Raw genomic sequence first — 20,418 nt, 5'->3', positions numbered from 1 at the left:
TTCTTTCATCTGGACTGTGAGCATTTTGCAGCAACTTGTCCTCATAACCAATCACGACTTCTGAAAATCAGCATCTGCCCAGCAATTTATTATCTAGGGCTAAATGAGGAGCAGCTAGATGGTGCAGTGGATAGAGCACCAACCCTGAAGTCAGGAGGGCCTGAGTTCAAATTTGAACTCAGACACTTAACCCTTCTTAGTTGTGTGCTCCTGAGCAAGTTATTTAACCCCAACTGCCTCAGGGAAAAAAAAAAATCTGGGACTAATGAGAGATTAATTGACTTGCCCAGGATTAGAGAACTAGTATTTATTAGAGACAGGTCTTTGGGCCTTCATCATCTTAAAATCAAGGTCATATCTTTAGCTATCCACTATATTTTCTTCCTCTCACAATATGGAGTATTATTTTCTTTTTATATTTGAGTAAAGTAAAGAGAAGGAAGGAAGGGAGGAAGAGAGGACAGGAAGGGAAGAAGGGAGGGAAGGGAAAGAGGGAGACAGAGAAACAGAGGGAGAAAACAAGCATTTATTAAGCACCTACTTTGTGCCTTTGTTCTTTACAAATAGTTCATTTGATCCTCACAATAATGCTGAAATGTGCAAGTAATTAGTAGGATCTACTATGTGTCAGGCACAGTGCTAGGCACTGGGGATGCAAAGACAAAATGAAATTGTCTCTGCTTTTGACAAGCTTACATAGCTTGAACAGGAGAAGCAACATGAGCACAAAAGAATTGTTTGGACAAGGTCATATAGTGAGCAGGTTATGGAGTCAGCATTCAAACCAGCCAGTCTAGTGCTTCTCTTACTGTTCCCATTATCCCCATTAGACTGCACTGTTTTTTATTAACTGGGAGTCAATAGTTTAAAATCACATCAAATCTGATGGGAAGAAAAGCTGCATGAAAGCTAAAGCTTCATCAGAACTCTAGAGCAAAGGAGATGTTATCAGATGGTTGTGTCACTCACTGAGGCACAATAACAATATAGAGAACACCTCCTCTATTTCAAGTCCTGACTGCAGAATTCTTCTTATAACTGGAGACTCAATACGTTTAAAGAATTCAACAGTGTGGAAGGAGAAGGGAACACAGTAAGAAGAAATGGTAACTCACTGGAGTTGAGTCTGGGGACCACTCCCCTCTTGCTTGAGAGCCAAAGCAACTTCCATTTCTAAGGAGAAGGAAAGGCTTCTTTCAAAGCACAATACCTAAAGAATTCAAACCCACTCGGAATATTTTTCTTTCTTTTTCTATTTACAATTGGGGTTAAGTGACTTGCCCAGGGTCACACAGCTAGGAAGTGTTAAGGGTCTGAAGTCAAATTTGAACTCAGGTCCTACTGACTTCAGGGCTGGTGCTCTATCCACTGTGCCACCTCGTTGCCCCTTGGAAGCCTTTTATTTCTTTGACCAAACAGAAGAGAAAAGCAGATTTGAAAGCAACCCTACATCAGTGAATGAAAATCCTTTCCAATGTTTATCTGATAATTAGTGAAGAACTTTCAGAAGCCCCTTTGGAGTATTTTTGCTTCCTAACCCAAAATTTAGAGCTAGCAATGAGCAAAACTTTAACTTCTTCCTTAGCTATAAAAATAATCTGGATTCCTGAAGATGTGATCTTTACAAAATTCCTAATTATTACAGCATAGACCAATGGAAACAGCAGAAACTGTAAGCTAAGAAAACTCCATCCTGATTCACAGGAAAATATCCCCAGAAAACAACACCATCATGGTATTATAAAACAAAAAAATGTGAAATATATATAATGTCACAGGAGATCAAAAGCAAATTAATGTCCATAGCAAGAAGGAATAATTAACTGTCACTAATAGACTATGATCTTAGACAAGCCACTTAATTCTTAGTTTCTTAAATTGATCTCCAGTTCCACACTGTCAACTGCCTTTTGGATATTTCTATTTAAATTTCTTCTATAGTTCAAGTCTCTTATTCTATCATTTTTAATCCATTTTTAAAAAATCTCTGTTCCATAAAGAAAGAGAATAACTGGTTCACCTTCTCCTGTGCTTATTATGTCCTAATGAATGAGTAGGTGTCAAAGATATTATGAATTTAGAATTGATAGATCTTAGCAATTGCTCTAGAGAGGCAAGGATAAATAGGGAGGGATATAGAAGAGTCTGTTAATTACAGAGTAACTAAGCTAGTTGATTGAGAGGATGGTGATATCATTATCAAAAAAAAGTTTGTCAGAGGGGCACTTATGAGAAACAAAAATAGAAAAAGGTAGAAAAATCGGGAGATTATCACTTCCATTTGGATATGTTCAGTTTTCATATGCCACTGGAAATCTACATGACAGTTGACAGTATGGAGCTAGAACTCAATTCATTGTATAAAATAACAATATAATAGGTATCTTTCAAAGCATGTCTAGGGCTGGAATGGGACTAGATATACAAATTTGTGCTGCATCTATTTAGAGATAGAAACCTAAAAGAACTAATAAGATCACTAAGGGAAGAACATATAACAAAACAAGATGACCAAGAACTAAGAACAAAGCCTTAGGAAACACCTAAACTTAAGAAGGATATCTAGATGATACAGTAGATGGAGCCTAGCACCTGGAGTCAGGACTCGTTCTTATTATTGTTCTATAAGAAATGACGAGCAGGCTTATTTCAGAAAAGCCTGTAAAAACTTACATGAACTGATGGTAAGTGAAGGGAACATTGTATATAGCAACAACAAATTATGAGACAATCAACTGTGATAGACTTAGCTCTTTTCAGCAATAAGGTAATTCAAGGCAATTTTAATAGACTTGTGATGAAAAGAGACATCCACATCCAGAGAGAGAACTATGGAGATTGAATATGAATCAAAGCACAGTATTTTCACCAATTTTTGTTGTGGTGGTTACTTGTTTGCTTCTTGTTTTTTTCTTTTTCGTGGTTTTTTCTACTTTCACCTTTTGATCTGATTTTTTTTGCACATCATGATAAATATGGAAATATATTTTAGAAGAATTGCACATGTTTAACCCATTTTGGATTGCTTGCTATCTAGGGAAGGAGGTAGAGGGAAGGAGCGAGGGAGAAAAATTTGGAACACAAGATTGTACAAAGGTGAATGTTAAAAACTATCTTAGCATATATTTGAAAAAATAAGAAAGCTGTTTTTCAAAAGAAACAAGTCCTCTTCCTGAGTTCAAATCTGGCCTCAGACACTTACTGATTTTTATTTACCTAGGCAAGTCACTTAATACTGTTTACTTCAAATTTCCTTCTCTGTAAAATGAGCTGGAAAAGGAAATGGGAAGTCATTTTCATATCTTTGTCAAGAAAACCCTAAATGGGTTCATAAAGAGTTGGGACATGGCTGAGAAATAACTGAACATCAACAACACTTAATGAGGCAGGAAAAGGATGGCGTGGCAATTAAAAAAAAAGTATTGATATTTCTCTGCATTAGAAAGAACACATTAATTTGGTACAGAAGGATGATCATAATATTTAGAGTCTAAAGATGGGTTCAAATCCTGACTCTGCTAATTATTTTGTGTGCAACCTGGAACAAGTCATTTCTCATTCGTGCATCCCCGTTACTTCATCCTTATAGGGAGGTAAGGAGACGAGATTTGACATGCACAATCAGATGATCTTTAGGGTCTCTTCCAGTTCTAAATCTTATAATTTATATCATGGGGTATCATTACTTTTTTGTTGTTGTTGTTCCCTCATGAACATACTCTCAATGAAAAAGTAACTGTTATATATATATATATATATAAAACAGTGGCATATATATATATATATATATATATATATATGCCACCGTTAACTAAATGCTAGTTAATGTTCATAGAAGAAATGAGCACATTTATAAAGATAGTGTTTCTATCTACCCTTTTGTTACCAAAGTTAATTAAAGCACTAAGCTTATAATAAGTTGTTCATGTATTAAAGGCTCCTAGAAAATGACAATGTTTGCAATCGACAAATTCTCTATTTTACATGAGGGAATCTTATTCACAAAATATTTTCATGGTATTTCTGTTTTAAAAGGTCTTATTAAAAAAGGTATCATTTAAATCTAAGACAATTCCAAAAAACTCATGATGGAAAATGTTATCTATAACCAAAGAAAAAAACTTGGAAATGGTATGCAGATACTATTTTCACTTTTGTTTTTGTTCTTTCTTTCTTCTGGTTTTTCCCTTTTATTCTTATTCTTCTTTCACAACATGACTGATATGGAAATATGTTTAATATTATTATACATGTGTAACATATCAGATTGCTTGCCATCTTGGGGAGCAGGGAGAAGAAAGCTATGAGAAAAAGATGGAAATCAAAATCTCATAAAAGTAAATCTTGAAAATTATCTTTACATGTAATTAGAAAAAATAAAATACTATTAATTAGGGGGTTATCATTTAGACAAAGTACCATTCATGTATTTCCTGATCTTTTTTCCTATTATAGCCTTGAGACATACTTTGAAAGATATCTATTGTATTGTTATTTTGTACAACAGAATCATATGCTTGATCAAGAACTTAATGAGCCATTTAAAAAAACCTTTTACTTCCCCTATTTTGTGATGCCTTCCCTGATACACTGCTCCCAAAGATGGATGTGATTTCTTCTTCATCTGATCTCATGGAAAATAATAAAAATGATGATGATAATAACAGCTACAATTTAGATAGCACTTTTTATGTGTCAGGCATTGTGCTAAACACTTTACAATGATCTTACTGGAGGGAAGTATCTTTATCACTCCCATTTTCTAGATTAAACAGAGATTAAATGAATTGGTCAGGATCACAGATAGTAATGTCTTACATTTTTAAATTCACGTTTGCTTGATGCTCTATCCACTGCACCACCCAGCTGCCTGATACTCCTGTTAGGCACTTATTATACTAATTTGTACTAGTTTATGTACTGTCTCAGCATCTGATCCCAGATTATAAGGTACTTGAGGGAAAAGACCCAATATTTGAAGCTTCCCCGACCCCTGTGAGAGTAATAAATGTTTCTGAAGGCTACTAAATGAAAATCTTACTGATTCCATGAAACATTTTATGATTCTCTGCCTATAGTTAAGACCTTTCCAGTCTATGAAAGAAAGCTCCCTGCACCACGAATGCCATTCTTTCATGCTTCTTCATACTCTGTTTCATATTATGTCATCAGTACAGACAGTTTATCCCTCCAGGTAGGCAGACTACAATAATCTCTTTGAGTATTTCCTTTATCTTTGTTAGGTAATACCAAGAATGGAGGTTTATACATAGTAGGAGCTCATAAACATTTAATGAAAAATGGTCAATGAATTAACTGCAAATTTTATTTTTTAATTATCCAAGATATAATATTCAATTAATGCAATTATCATGCTGGATATATGAATATCCTTGAGTAGAAACATCCATCCTTCACTTAACTAAGATTGAACCATGTCCATAATTTAATTGATAAGTATGAGAGAGTTGTCTGAGGCTGAGATAATTTAAAGGACTTGCTTATGGTCACAGGGAATCAGAGGTCACAGCTGGTAAGGGGCAGAGGCAGTATTTAAATCCAAGGTTTCTGACTCTAGGTCCAGCAGTCAGGCTACTATACTAAGGTGCCTTTCACAATTGTCTTAGATGGCTAAAAATAACATTCCCTTCAGCACTAGAGGGCTGAAAACATGCAGACTCTCTGTAACAAATTAGGAAAAAAAATATTTCAAGCACAATAGAAAAGAGAGAAAGGCATTATGTACATACTTTCACTTGAAAAGTTTCTGCCAAACAAATGAAAATTTATATATATATCCTGTTGTTTTGGGGATATACAGGTTTTTATTTTTTTCCTATTGATGGCCATTTGTTAAGGTAGGAGAATTATTAAGTTATGACAGAACAAAAGAGCTAAAAAGAGAGCCCAATTCAGCTCATATCTTCATTCCTCCTCCTTTGTACACTCAATGAAGTCCTTCATTGTGTGATAATTCTTATTTTCTCATATTCTTGGATTATGAATATATTTAAATGTGGAAGGGATCCCTAAGGCCAACTGGTCCAAGCCCCTTATTTCACAAAAATGAGGAAATTGATGCCCATACAGGTTAAGTGACTTGCCTGTAGTTATACAGCTGGGATTCACTTACATATCTGGGATGGGATTTGAATTCGAGTGCTCTGCCTCCTCTATCAATGCTCTTTCAGCTATAGCACAATGACTCCCTACATACATACATATCCTGTGCAAGGATTCAAAATTTTGTTCAAAAACAGGAAAAAGGGAAAGATACAAAAGTTCAACTATTTTGACTCTGTTTTTAAACCTAGATACTTCACTGATCGGCAATTACACCCACTCCCCCACCTCCAACACTTACTAGCTCCCAGCTTGTCCTGCTGTCCTTCTACAAACAAAACCTACAATAAGTACCCAGAGCCTAGAAATTCCTGGGTCACACGGAGTGGATATGGAAAAACAAATAGAAAACATTGCAATTAGGAGCTAAAGTTAAAAAAAAAAAAAAACAACTGAAGTTTTCTCCCTCTTTTCTATTATTGAGATCTTGGTCCAGGCTAGGATTTCAGAAATCCCAAGAAAGGGGGAGTAGGGGCTTAAAGTTTTCTTTTCTGAAAAGCAACACCTGTTACCTCTTTGCTGATTCTAGCATCTGTCAGCACATCCAGAGCAAACTGTATTTTCATAAGATGGAAGAGATAAAAATTCACAAAGAACTGAGCCAAATGGAAATTGTCTTGGCCATTAATGTGGCAATGAGGAGTAGGAGCAGGAATGAAATCAATTGTTGGTAATTTATTTATTTATTCATCTGTCTTTCTTTTCCCTCTGGTAATGAGCAAATGTGTTTTCCTTATTGGTCAAGTAGAATCTTGCCATCCATTGCTTTATACAAAATTTAAAACTCTGCCCTCCTATTTGATTTTTCAAGTTCTCAGAGTAAATATACAACTGAATATATACAAGCATAATTTCTCGGCATAGAAAATTTATATTTAATTATCTACTTCACTGCAGTTTACACAGGGAAAGAGTAAGTGATTAATTTTGCATGTTGCGTGTCTCACTAAAGTCTAAACTCGTACATCCTATAGGAATCTTTAGTTTGCTCAAAATTGAGGAGGGAGGCAAGTGCAGGATCATGATTAAATACATTCATTTTCTCGGACAGAATATATCATACTTTTTATAGTTGAAAATATAGGGGGTGAGTTGGCAAAGCCAACTGCAGCAAAGAGTAGAAAATGTGAATAATTGATTTGGGTGAAAATGTTGAAATTTAAGTTAAAAGCTTGATTAATTCTCACAATGATTCTTCACCTGCACATACACCCCTTCAACCCCTGCAGTCACTGAATTACTTTGAATTAATACAGCACATGTTGAAAATTAGATGATTAATTAGCCAAAGGAAAACCAGTAAATATCATTGTGAGTAGCATTATTTGTCTGGGTTCCTTTGGGAAACTTTGGAAACAGTGGTCCCTCCCTTCCCCTTATATTTATCATGTAGGATAGTAGGATTTCAAAGCCTGTGAGGAACCTTAGAAATCATCCAGCGCCCCTTCTCTATCCCTCTTTATTTAACAAAGGCGCAGCAAAGTATACTCATGTGCACTAGTGGTTCAATTTCATTTCTGACATTTACTAGATAGATGACACTGGGTCAGTCATTTCTTTATTATTCTAAGACTCAGTTTTGTTTTATTTTTGTCTGTAAATATAGGGATCATCTAACTCAGAGTTACTATGAAGTTCAAATGAGATAATAAATATAAAGTGCTCAAAAAACATTAAGGTGATTAGATGTAAATAGTTTATAGATGGCAGCAATATTATTTTCTAATAGATGAATAAACTGACACTCAGAGATGCAAAAGAGTTTAGCCATAGTTACGCAACGATTCAGTAACTGAGTGGAGGTCTAAAGCCTAAGTGGTGTTAGGCCCAAGCCAGAGCCCTTTCCAGTAATCTCAGGTGGTTCCAGAATACTTCTGCTCTCATTTCCCTCTGAACCCCTGTTCCTGCCTTACATAATTCAAAACTATGTCTCTGCTGCAATCTTATGCTGGAACTTTTCCCAGCATCTGGGGTCTCCTTCCTGGGGAATATCCAAGCATTCCTTTGGCCTTCTCAACCTGGAAAAGTCTTTTGTAACATCCATCCTCTCCCATTGGTGATTTCTGGGGCCTCCATTTTGTGAGTTCCAAGGTGGCTTTCATTTTCCTGTCAACCAGGTTCCTGCCTTCCAGACTCTAAAACCATTCTGGAAATCATCATTTCTCCTGCTTCCAATACTAAACACCATTTTTTTCCCCTGAGGCATTTGGGATTAAGTGACTTGCCCAGGGTCACACAGCCAGGAAGTGTTAAGTATCTGAGACCAAATTTGAACTCGGGTGCTCCTGACTTCAGGGCTGGTGCCCTATCCACTGTGCCACCTAGCTGCCCCTCCAAACACCTATTTTCAACTCCCTTTTGTGTGTCTTTTTCTATTAATTAGAATGTAAGTTGCTTGAGGGGATAGACTGTCTTTTCTTAAACTTGGTACAGAGCAAGAACTTAATGAGTGCTTGTTTCTTTCCTTATTCCTTTTATTCTCACCCCCTCTCTCTTTCTCTCTCTCTCTCTCTATTTTAAATGTCCCTCTTCTCTCTTCTATCTTTTTCTCTCTTCCTGTCTCTGTCTCTGTCTCCCTTCCCTGAGAGAGCCGTAGAGATTATATGGGTGTGGTAGTCTGTGTTTATGAACCTAATTATCATAGTCTGGCCACAGACACTTTATCAAAATTGACTTTAAAGTAGGATGTGGAGTCCTCTGTGTCTTTTCCATTTCAGGACCAACCCATTTCTTTAACTACTAAAATTAATTCGTTGACAGGGAGCTTTTTCTTTGTGATAACTCATCCTATGCTTCAGGCAGAGGAGAAAGCTAATTCAGTCCAAGTAATCCTAATCCCTAAACAGGGCTATAGGCAAATTTATTGTCCCAAAGAACCTTTGGATCATAAAACACTAAGCTAAAACAAAGGCGTCTAGCTTTGTTTCACAGTTCCCTTGATTTTATTTTCATTCCCAACATAAACTTTCAGGTGTTAAAGAGCAAATAAATTATCCAAGAGACCCAAGAAATTGGGGATTAGAAAAGAGGAAGAATAAAGCAGTTCAGTACCAAAAAATCTCCATTCTCCTTTATCCACAAATAACTGGGAGACTTCTCCACAAGCTAATACTCAATTCTTAGGTCACAAAGTCAGTTTGCTCCCATAAGAAATGCTTCTACAGAAAATGAGATATAGATATGCAAATATAGCTTTAGATACTAGTAACTTAGTCTTTGCATTTTTGGATAAGATACTCCAAACACCAAAAAACCAAATGTGAACACTGAAAAATGGTCATTTTATACAAGCCTACCTTACAAATCAACACTGGAGTAATTCCTACTTCTATCAGTTTCTCTTGGTAAAGTAGATTAGTAAATCAAAATAATCCTTGTTCTCTGAGAGAGTTAACAGGTAGACAGATGGCTTTTACCTCCTGGCATCCATTTGAGTCCATCTAATTTTTTTCCTTAAACAGCTCAGTGACATTAAATATTGCTATTCCAAGTCACAACAAGATTGAGGGCAAAAATCTACAATTTTGGAATACACCAACTCAGAAGCAGAGGAGATAAAATGGCAAAATCTCTTACCTTCCCCTGATGACCCAGAGAGATCGATGATCACATACACTTTTCCTTCTGGTTCCAAATCAATCTGCAAATTAGAAAAGGAAGGAGACTTTATTAATGAGTTTATGAGGGTGGCCAATGGCCTGTTTTCTCTACATGTTTTGACATCATCAACTGTTTGAGCTCAGGGCAATTGCAACAATAGACATTTATCTAGCTTTCCACCGTATGAAAAGCACTCTGCATGGAATACATTGAGTCTCAGCAATACTGCAAGGTAGTCATTTCATATAGCATTATTCTATATAATAGATAAGGAAATTAAGGTGTTAAGAGGTTAATAAATGCCTTGCCCCTCGCCCACAACTAATAAGTATATATAGTAGGACACATTTGAACCCAGATCCTTCTTGCTCTAAGTCCAAAACTCTTTCTACTACATTATGCTGCTTCTCCTAAGGCCCTATTTTAATTCAACAAAGATTTGGTGTATGTACAAATCTGCACTGAGACCTTTAGGATATACAAGAAAGGAATAAGGCACATATCAAAAAAAAAAATGGCACTCCTACTAAGGAGACATGACAAATGCATATGATAATCATAAGAGAATATTTAAGGACCAAATTGTTGCTTGACAACAACAAATATATGCTTGACAACAACTGACAGACATGTCAGTGCTTTTTGAAGGGGATATCAGAAATTTCATGGAGATTTTAGAGTTGGAAGAATAGACAGGAATTGTCTAGGCTGAGGGAAAAGGAAATGGAATTCCAGGAGAAGAAAAAAACATACACAGAGGTGGGTATTAGCATGGCATGAATGGGGAACAGCTGGAACACACTCAAATGGAGAAATCTCCTGCTGCTTTAAAGAGAACTTTTCTCTTGTTTATCATATTGGACTCAGCTTCTGCTAAGACTATTCTATTAAAGAAGACAAGGACCAGACCTTGAGAATGAAGATGTATCATGAATACTTCTAGAAGCACTGAGGTATATGATGTTGTGTCCCCAATTCCAGTATACCTTCTCTATATCCTGGAATCAGAATATATCTATATCTCTCTATCCTGGAATCAGAGGATTTCTGAGTTGGAAGGAATCCCAGCAACTATGTAGTCTACCCATACCTAAAAAGTCTGGGTTCTCTAACATACCCAACAAATCATCATCCAGCTTTTTTGCTCAGAGACTTCAGAGAAAAGAAACAGGCTAATTCCCCCAGACAGTTCATCCCACTCTTGAATTGCTCTAATCGTTAAGAAGTTTTTGCTGACAGCAAGTCCAAATTTGCCTTGATGTCCTACTCATTCTTCATTACTCCAACCCACACTGATCCCTCCCTCTCCCTTTTCTGAATTCCTATAGCAAATAGGCTGTACCAGGTACCTAAAGTTGTTGGATTGCATTCTGTCTTGCTCTATTCTCTAAAGATTTCATGTACATTAGCTTTGACTCTACAACTAGGAAATTAAGCTCCTGAAGGCAGAGACCAAGTAGTATCTTTTTTCAATTCAATTCAATTCAACAAATTTTTATTAAGCCCCTCCTATTATATCTACAAGGTATGATTATGTGAGACACCGGGGGCTACAAAGATAGAAATGAAACTGCCTGCCTCAAGGAGTGAATGTTCTACTGTGGGTATGCAACATTTATATAATAAGTATTTATATACAAAGTAATCTTAAGAAGAAGGCAAAGCTAATAAACTTGATAGATCAGGAAACTCCTCAGGTAGGAAATGAAAGCAAAGTTATACTTTGAAGGAATTTAGAAATTTTATGTGATAGGAATATGAATTGGACCCACATTTCAAACAGGGGGAACCAAGTGCACAAAAGCACAGAAATATGAGATGATATGCCCGGTATGGGATATAGTTATAAGGCCAATTTGAATGAAATGGGCTAGATTTTAAAGGGCATTATATGCCAGGGAAAGGATTTTGTAAATAGAGGCTAATTGGAACCACTGAAAATTTTTGAGAATTGGACTAACAAAGACCTGGATTTTAGGGGCATCCATCTATTTGCTGTGGATTTGAGGGAGAAGGGCCTGGATGCATCTTCTTTTATATCACCCTCGAGGCCACAACATATACAGCAAGGAGGACTGGAGACATATTGATTGACTGGCTTGTTGAATAATCCTATTAATGAAACTGAGGAGAGGAAAGTGACCAGAGCAGAGGCTGGAATGGAACATCCATTTCTCTGTCAGAGAGAAGAAGAAGAAGAGAGAAAGAAGGATAAGGAGGAGATAGAGAGAAAGAGAAAGAAGAGGGAAATGAGATAAATGAAGGAGAAAAAGAGAAAGAGAGAGAGAGAGAGAGAGAGAGAGAGAGAGAGAGAGAGAGAGAGAGTTAACTAAACTGAAAATAAATTAGCCAGTACACACTGTAGCCCACATGGGCAAATGGGCAAATGGTTTCAAATAAAGACTCTCTACTGCCCTATGCAACTAAATGGGAGTATAACAGGAAGCCATAATAATTGCCCAATCCAGGGCAATTAAGCTTTTTAATGACATTTTTCTAGCAGAAACCTTGGAACAACAAACATAAAGTTGAAAGAGTATGGATGATACAAAGTTATGCAACTTCATGCCTAAAGCAATCTCATCACAAATCCTATTCAGGGATGATATCAGAACAGAACCTAGTGGGCAGAGAAATGAATTTGAAGCCAGCTTGGCTCTGGGACCTCTGTGAACAAGTTACTTCACCTTGATGTTTCTCAGTTTTAATGGTAGAATGAGGGGCTTGGATTGCATAGCTTTCAAGGTCACTTCTAATTCTCTTTCTCAAAGTCCTAGGAAAAAATTAGGTTCTTATTCCCTCAGGAAAGAGAGTTGGGATGATGTTTTATGATTTTTTAGAACCCTAGCCTCTAAGTAACCCTGATTATAGCAACAACTAAATTTAGAGACAAACCTACTAGGGCTCTCTTTCACATCCTATATGACATTCTCACCATCTCTTTACTAGTGGCCTATCCTCTGGTCATCATTTTCACCTCAAGAACCCTTCATCCCAACCTTGGACTCCTCCCCTGAACCTCCCTTCTCCCCTGCCTTGGTGAGTTTTTACCTTATCTTACCTGGAGCCTGTTGGCTATCTCCATGCTGTCTATGTGGTCATTTGGACTTTTCCTCTGCATCCTCCTCCTCTCTCCATTAATCACCTTATCTCACTTGTCACAAAAGTGTCCCACCACCTCCATGGCATGCCAATGCAAACATCCCCCACCTCTCACTTCCTTTTCCAGATCCCCTTTATGTACTGTCTTCCTCCTTTACAATGTAAGCTGCTTGAGACAGGGACTGTCTTGCTCCCTTATATTTGTAAGCCCAGGGCTCAAGTCAGTATCTGGAACACAGTAATAATCTGACAAATGCTTTATCTAGCTAGCTATAGAACTTGTATTATAGGTAACTCCCAATTATTCATGGGAAAGAGAAAATACAAGACTGTGGGTGGTATAAATGAAAGGAAAAGCTTCTCCTTAACCAAAAAATCTAAATCTCTAACATTACCCCAGCAAGAAAACTTTCTTCAAAACCCATCAAAATATTTTCTGGTTTTCTGGTTAAAATGAGCTGAGAAGAGCCCAATAAAGGAAAAGCAGATCTTCATATATTAAAGCTTTTAAAGAAACTAGTTTGGGGATTTTTAACCTGTTAATAAAGGCGCTTACTGTCACTTTATCTCCTACTTAATCTCATGTCCTCCACTACCCTCTTTCTTGAGATTTCCCAAAGACTAATCTTATATTCCAGGGACCCCTCCCCAACTTTGAAAATTCACTAACTGTCTTGATATCAGCGTCTCCTAATTTTTTTTTTCCTGTGCCACACGTGAATTTGAAAGACGACTTGAAAGGGAAGGAAAAAAAGGTAATTTTACTACTAACCTGAAGAAATCATGAATAAGGGAACAAGGAAGTCCAAAATATTGGCTTCCCTGCTTAGCAAATATTCATTTACTCACAGATATCATAGTAAGTACTTTGGAGCAGTTTTTTGTGAGCCAGGCAACCCTAGCTTGAGGAACTGTCCCTTACTTAAGAGAGCCCTCAGGTCTGTCCTAAGCACTAAATTAGGGCAATGCTGACTGCATTCTCATCACCCATGGAGCAGCCACTATGTATAACATGGTCAGCATCTTTAAAAGCCCCCAAATACAGCAGTACCAGCACCAGGCTGATAGTTACATTTTTCAAAAGGTAGAAATGACATTTAACCTTATATTGGCATCTATTTTTATATTAAGTGGACCCTATCAGATCATGAGCATTTTGAGGGCAAGGTCTTGTGTACAATCTCACCATTCTATCATACCTTCTAGAGAATAGTCATGTGGATGTTTGTGGAACTAAACTGAATTGAAATGAGTTGGCCTGGACATTTATAAGTAAAATTGGTCCTGAATTTGGAATGAGGGTGAAACAACATAATTGCCCCTTTTATAGATGCTTTCTTCAAGCCCAATAAATCAGTGACATAACAAGAGTGAGATTTATTTTTCTCCAAACTACTGGATTTTATTTAAATCCAGACTCAGACAATTACTAGCAGTTACTCCAGGCAAGTTAACTTAATCCTGTTTGCCTCAGTTTCCTCATCTGTAAAATAAGCTGAAGAAGGACCTGACAAATTACTACATTATCTTTGTGTTCCCATTTGGGGTTTTCTTGCCAAAGAATGAGACACAACTGAAACAATTAAACACTAACACATACTCACATACACAATTACACATGCGTGTGCACACACACATTTTCCCTTTGAATCTATCAATTGGAAAAGCATTATATGGCTTCTTACCCTATACCAAGATCAAGGAGTACTGATTTCATAAAAGTGAAAAATCCTTCTCTCCATTTACTTCTCTTCCCCTCTTTAATAGGTCATGAAAACATTTTAAGTGACAAGAGACATTTCCCAATCACCTCAGTAATTTGTTATACAGTATCCTATATTTGGTTGTTTTGTGTCTATACATCATATTTCTCTACCAAAACTAGGAGTTTCTTGAAGAGAAAAATAGAGAGACTGGTACCTTCTTTACTCAAATTCTTCACTGCTTAACATGGGATTGGGCATACCGTTAATTTTTAAAGACTTTTTAAGGACCAGAATCAACATACCAAAAAACATTTCAAAAAAAATCATTCCTAATTGTTAATGAGTATTTATAACAATAGCTACTATTTTAAGATTTGCAAAGCAACTTACATTCTTCTAATAATCTTTTAAGGTAGTGTGGCATTTAAAAAGTTCAAGAAACATAATTTCTTGATAATTTAATATTTTATGAATAATATCAGGATTTTAAATAAAAGGTAGGCTGCAGCATTCTCAAATGCCAAAAACAGTTGTGGTAGTGAGCTCCTAATTTATATGTCCTTGGAAGAGCGGTGTTGCTGAGAATTGTAAGCAACTGTGATTGGTTATCAATTAATGAGAGGTGGATTTTTGAAAAGGGAGTTCACTCCAATGGGAGGTTGAGAGTAACATGTCACTTGAACAGAAAGAATATCCCTATACCCAGAGCAGCCCAAACCTTGGGCAATCTAAGCCAAAAGTTTATATCATCCTCACCCAATTCTTATCTAGTTGAGTGGAGTAAAAATGTTAATTCTATCTTCCATCAGCCAAATCCACGAGAGACTGGACAAGGAAATAGAACAGGGAAAAAAGCTGATTACCCCCCCCCCTCCAATTTTGATAATTAGCTATTAATGAGGGAGAAATAATTACTTTTCTCAGTAGATACTAATTGTCTGCATTTTACATATGAAGAAATTAAGGCTTGCCCAGGATCACATAGTTGGGAAATGTCTGAATCAGTATCTGAATTCAGAGCTTGCTTACTGATTCAACAAAATGGCAACTTTATTCTTTTTTTCCCTTTTTAATATCACAGAATAGTATTACCTTTTAAACTCTGCATGCCAGCATGGGGATTTACACAGATGTTGTCCTTTGGAAGAAATCCAAGGCATCATAATAATAATTGGGATAAATACAAACACTTCCACTTAGCATGTCAGCCCTTCACAGCCTGACTCCAGCCTACCTTTCTAGATTTACTACATATTCTTCTCTTTCATACACTCAGTGTTTCAACCAGCCTAGTCTATTGGCTGTAACCCAAACTCAGCATTCCATCTTCTGCCTCCTACATTTACAAATAATATTCTATATCTCTAGAATGTTCCTCCTCACCTCTACTTCTTGAAATCACTGGGTTTCTCAAAAGCTCTTTTCATGTTGATGGGGTAAATAGACCCTATCTACCAAAAGGCTTGGTAAAAAATCCAGAGTTGGGCCCCAGTGAGGAATACTGACAGGATTACCTGGTACCTAAGTGGGCCTTTGTGGAACTTCTGGCACTGACAAGATTATCTTGTCCAAAGTGGGCCTTGGTTGAATTTCTTGTATTGACAGGATTATCATGTACTAATAGAGCTATCTTGAACTGATATCCATTGTTACAGTCAGAAATCAATCAGAAAACCAAGATATAGACCCCTGAGGTTATTTTGAGCATATCTAGTTTAGAGTCCTTTCCCTTTGTAGAGAACTTTGTAGGCTTTATGGAATCATAATAAAAATATTGCTCCCTTTGACTCAAAAATGAATTCTTTCTGGATGACTCCCCACCTTCATAATCTCTTAAACTCCATCAATGTTCCATCTTGCATAGGAGGTCCTTCCCAATTCCCTTAACTATTAATGTTCTTCCCTCTTATTATTTTGAACTTATTTATCCTAGTACAGTATCTCCCAGTAGAATGCGAACGAGGCTTATATTTATCTCTGAATTTTCAGTACCTAGCCTATTAGTTCATATAGAGTAGTTTACTCAATAAATATTTGTCAGATAAAGAATGAAGGAAGGACAAATAACTGAATGAATGATCAGACATTCACCAAGAATTCATTACAAGCAGGATACAGACCAACAATAATAAGTTGAAGTTAGTCAGAGACAGGTTTCTTCCTATACTTTCATGGAGGTGGTACAGCCCAACAGGAAGAATAGCCTTGAGGTTAAAAAAAAAATTTGTTGCTCAAGGCCTGGTTCCACCACTCTCTATCTGGATATAAAACATAAGACATTTAGTTTTTCTGAGACTTAGTGTCAACATCTTTAAAAGAAGGTTCAAATTTGCATAACCTATCTCAACACTTGGTAGAATCTACTAGCTTCTAGAAATAGGTTCATCTGGACTGAAGAAAAGGCACTAAGTAGAAACTATTTAAGTTTCTTGAAGTGAAACAGGAACACAATTCTTAGAGCAGTTCAATAGTAAGTGAATAAGGAGAGTTGGGGGATGGGAGGAGTGTAGCTATTTATAGAAGTGTTCCTATGTAGAAAAATATCCAGCTATTTTACCAATCAGTAATATTGGTGAAACTGAGAAACACTTGTTCCAGTGGTTTCATTACTTTGTGTAATCTCTCAAGTCAGAAGTGGGTAGCTTACCACACATGTCTTTTATTTTTTGGAGCCCCATGTCAAATATGGTCATGCAGAAATAGATTTATAATGACTTTTGATGGTTTTCTGAGTTTGGTCATTTCCCACTTATCTACAAAGAAGCAGGTTTTAGCTTATGGACCTAAGTGTGTGTGAGTAAAACATTGTATAAATACATATGCTTATATTGGATTACATATATTTTTACCATGTTTAATATATATTGGATTATATTTGAACTCAGGTCCTCCCACCTTCAGGGCTGGTGTTCTAGCTACTGCACCATCTAACTGCCCTAAAAGTGCCATTTCTACAAAGTTACAGATCTATATTGATCTAAAAATCTATAAAATGAAAAGGCTAGAAGACATGGCCTCTGTTAGGGAGAAACTATGTATAAGAAACCTAAGGAACACCAGTCCTCTCCCCAGCCACCCAATTAAGGATGTTTGCATTTTAAAGAGAACTTTATCTGAATCTATATCTGCTGAGATTTTAGGTAAGGTCACCCAACATAGTAAAGCCTTCCAAAAAGATTTGAGGCTGGGTCATTATCACCTTCATCTCATCTGATATACACAGGGGTAAGACTGACTCTATTCAGCTTATAATTATTCACAAATTCCTTTCTTGAAACTAAAATTTGTATAGTAAATATATAATTTGTAACAAAGCTGGTGAAAGGGACAATAATAGTATATTTGGGAATCATTTAGATATGGTTAGTATGTGAGAATTAAGTAACTGTCATTCCCCCTGCTCAAAAAAAAGCTTAAAAATATATGTAGGAGACAGCTAGGTGGCGCAGTGGATAGAATAACTGCCCTGAAGTCAGGAGGACGTGAGTTCAAATCTGATCTCAGACACTTAACACTCTAGCTCTGTGATCATAGGCATGTCAGTCAGCCCCAATTGTCTCAGCAAAAAAAAAAATATATATATATATATATATATATATATATATATATATATATACAATTTCCACAATGTGAACTGAAACACAGTTTCCATCTAAGGAAATGTAACTAAGTGGGACAGCATTAGACCATGAACAGATAAGTATGGAAACTATATGCAAATCACTGGTGTAAATAAGAACATGATTTATTTATTAGAAACAAATTCTCTTAGAAATACTGAAATATCTATTGTCTAAGCTCAAATAGAATCATAGATTTAGGGTTGGAAAGGGCTTTAGAAGTCATCTTGTTCAACTCCATACTTTACAGATGAGGAAACTGAGGCACAGAAAAGTTAATTGATAGTTTAAGGTCACATGGGTAGAAAGGGACAACAAGATTAAGCCCAGTTTATCCGAGTGCAAACCTGTTATTCCTTTTAACCCACCCCACAGTCTCACATCCCCACATCAGGCCACGATTTCTGAATAAGGCATCTGTGGGTTTCTGAGATGGAATTTCATAGAGAAAACTTGAGATGGCTATTAAGTGTCTGAACTTACATTTGAACTCAGGTCTTCCTTACAAGTCCATTGCACCACTTAGATGTCCTATATAAGATGATGTCAAATATGTAGTTTTCTGGGTGGCTCAATGTCCTGAATTCCAACCCTGAGCAAATCCCCTTAGCACCTCACTCAAATAAATTCAGCTCCACAGATTGATATTCTGTCATCCTAACGCCAGCCTGTGGTCTCATAAATGTGAGTCACCAATGTAATAGATACAGATGAATTAACCCAAAGTTCACACTCTTAGTTTTTGGAAAGCACCTAATAAGCCATCACTTCATTGATGGGTCAATAATGTCCTCTTCATGAAAGAAGGTCAATATATATGTGCTACCATGGATATTTGCAACAAAAAAAGTCCTCTGGACTGTTTAATGCAGGTGGAAGTCAAGAAGGATGGCCAAGGAGTTGAAAACATAATTATCAGGTCCCATTCTGTTAGGATTGGTGATCCCTGGGACTAATTTAATTCAATTTATCAAATACCTAGGTCCCCACTCAATCAAAAAGCATTAATTAAGCATGCACTATGTACCAAATATTGTGCTGGGAGCTAGAAATATGAAGACAAAAAAAAGAAACATTCTCTGCCCTTGAGTTTTTATTCTATAGGGAGAAATAATGTAGACACACACAAAATACAATGTGATCTAAAAGTCTTAGTACTATTTTTAAATATTAAAGCCTAAAACTGTTATTAAGACTTTTTTTTGGACTCAAGATAAAAATTGGAGGGAAGAATAAATGGCACTAGCAGCTATTCTGTTCTAGATCTTTGCTGGAAGGAACATAAAGTCATATCCTTTGCCATCAAAAATCTCACTAACTAGGGATCTGGTTAACAACTGGCCAAAACCAGGGCAGGTTAACCTGGAATTTTCCGAAGGTGCAAAAATTTTGAAAGTGCTGATAAACTAATAAGTGTCTGAGACCAGATCTGAATCCAGATCCCCCTGACTGTGCCATCCAGCTTTCCTGGAAGTAGAATTTTTGAAAGGTCTTAAAGGATGAATACACTTAGACAAAGTGAAGGGAAAAGGTAAAGAATTTAGACTAGGAGTCCAAGTATATGTATATAGAGAAGATAAATCTGAATTTGTCCTTCCTTATAATTCCCTCCATCCTGACCATTAAAGGCAAAGAATTTCCTCAACCCCCTGAGCCCGTTATTCCTAGATTTATCCTGATTTCTCTCACACACATACAATTTACAAAACCTCTCTTGATTTCTTTCTCTCTCTCCATTTCTGTCCTCACTGAGTGTGGTATAAGCTTGGGACCTGCTAGCTTTTTTAGGATTTTCACACACTGCTTATTTCTAACTCTTTTGCACTGTTTTTTTTTTTTCTCTCCCTGAGGTGAAGTCTGTGGAGTGAGGAAAAAAAAAAAAAAAAAAAAGCATGGGAAAATGTGCAGCTTAGTGGGTGACCGAGTACATTTCCTGCTGCCTGAAGAGTCAGCCAGCCTTTGTGGTTGGTCCTTCTGAGACACTCTTGGGCATCCCTTTTGAACCACCACACATGAGAATGCTGTAAACTGTTAAGATGTTGTCACGGTTAAAATGAAAGAGGAAGTCCCTCATTCCTGTCATGGGACTAATGGGGTGGGAAATCATTGGGGTTAGTGTAATAGTGGATGAGATTTAATGACTAAAATGAACTCTTAAGGTGGAGACACAGTATGGGACAGTGGGAAAAAACCATGGGAATTCTAATCAGAAGACCTGAGTTTAAATCCAATCTGTACCACTTAACATCAGTTTCCTCATTGGTAAA

The 20,418-nt window shown here is 36.7% G+C and overlaps 1 protein-coding gene across 2 annotated transcripts in view; it reads right to left on the bottom strand.

The window, feature by feature from the left end:
* The window catches only part of PRKCE (protein kinase C epsilon), a 648,280-nt gene that overhangs the window by 410,822 nt on the left and 217,040 nt on the right, over positions 1–20,418 (bottom strand). For both annotated transcript variants that reach the window (XM_031950425.1, XM_003758303.3), the window contains exon 2: positions 9,700–9,763. In XM_031950425.1, coding sequence (XP_031806285.1) covers positions 9,700–9,763 — 64 coding nt within the window. The remainder of the gene's footprint in view (positions 1–9,699; positions 9,764–20,418) is intronic.

Source organism: Sarcophilus harrisii, chromosome 2 (assembly GCF_902635505.1).
Source record: "Sarcophilus harrisii chromosome 2, mSarHar1.11, whole genome shotgun sequence".
NCBI classification, from domain to species: Eukaryota; Metazoa; Chordata; class Mammalia; order Dasyuromorphia; family Dasyuridae; genus Sarcophilus; species Sarcophilus harrisii.
This window is presented reverse-complemented; position numbering and strand designations above follow the sequence as displayed.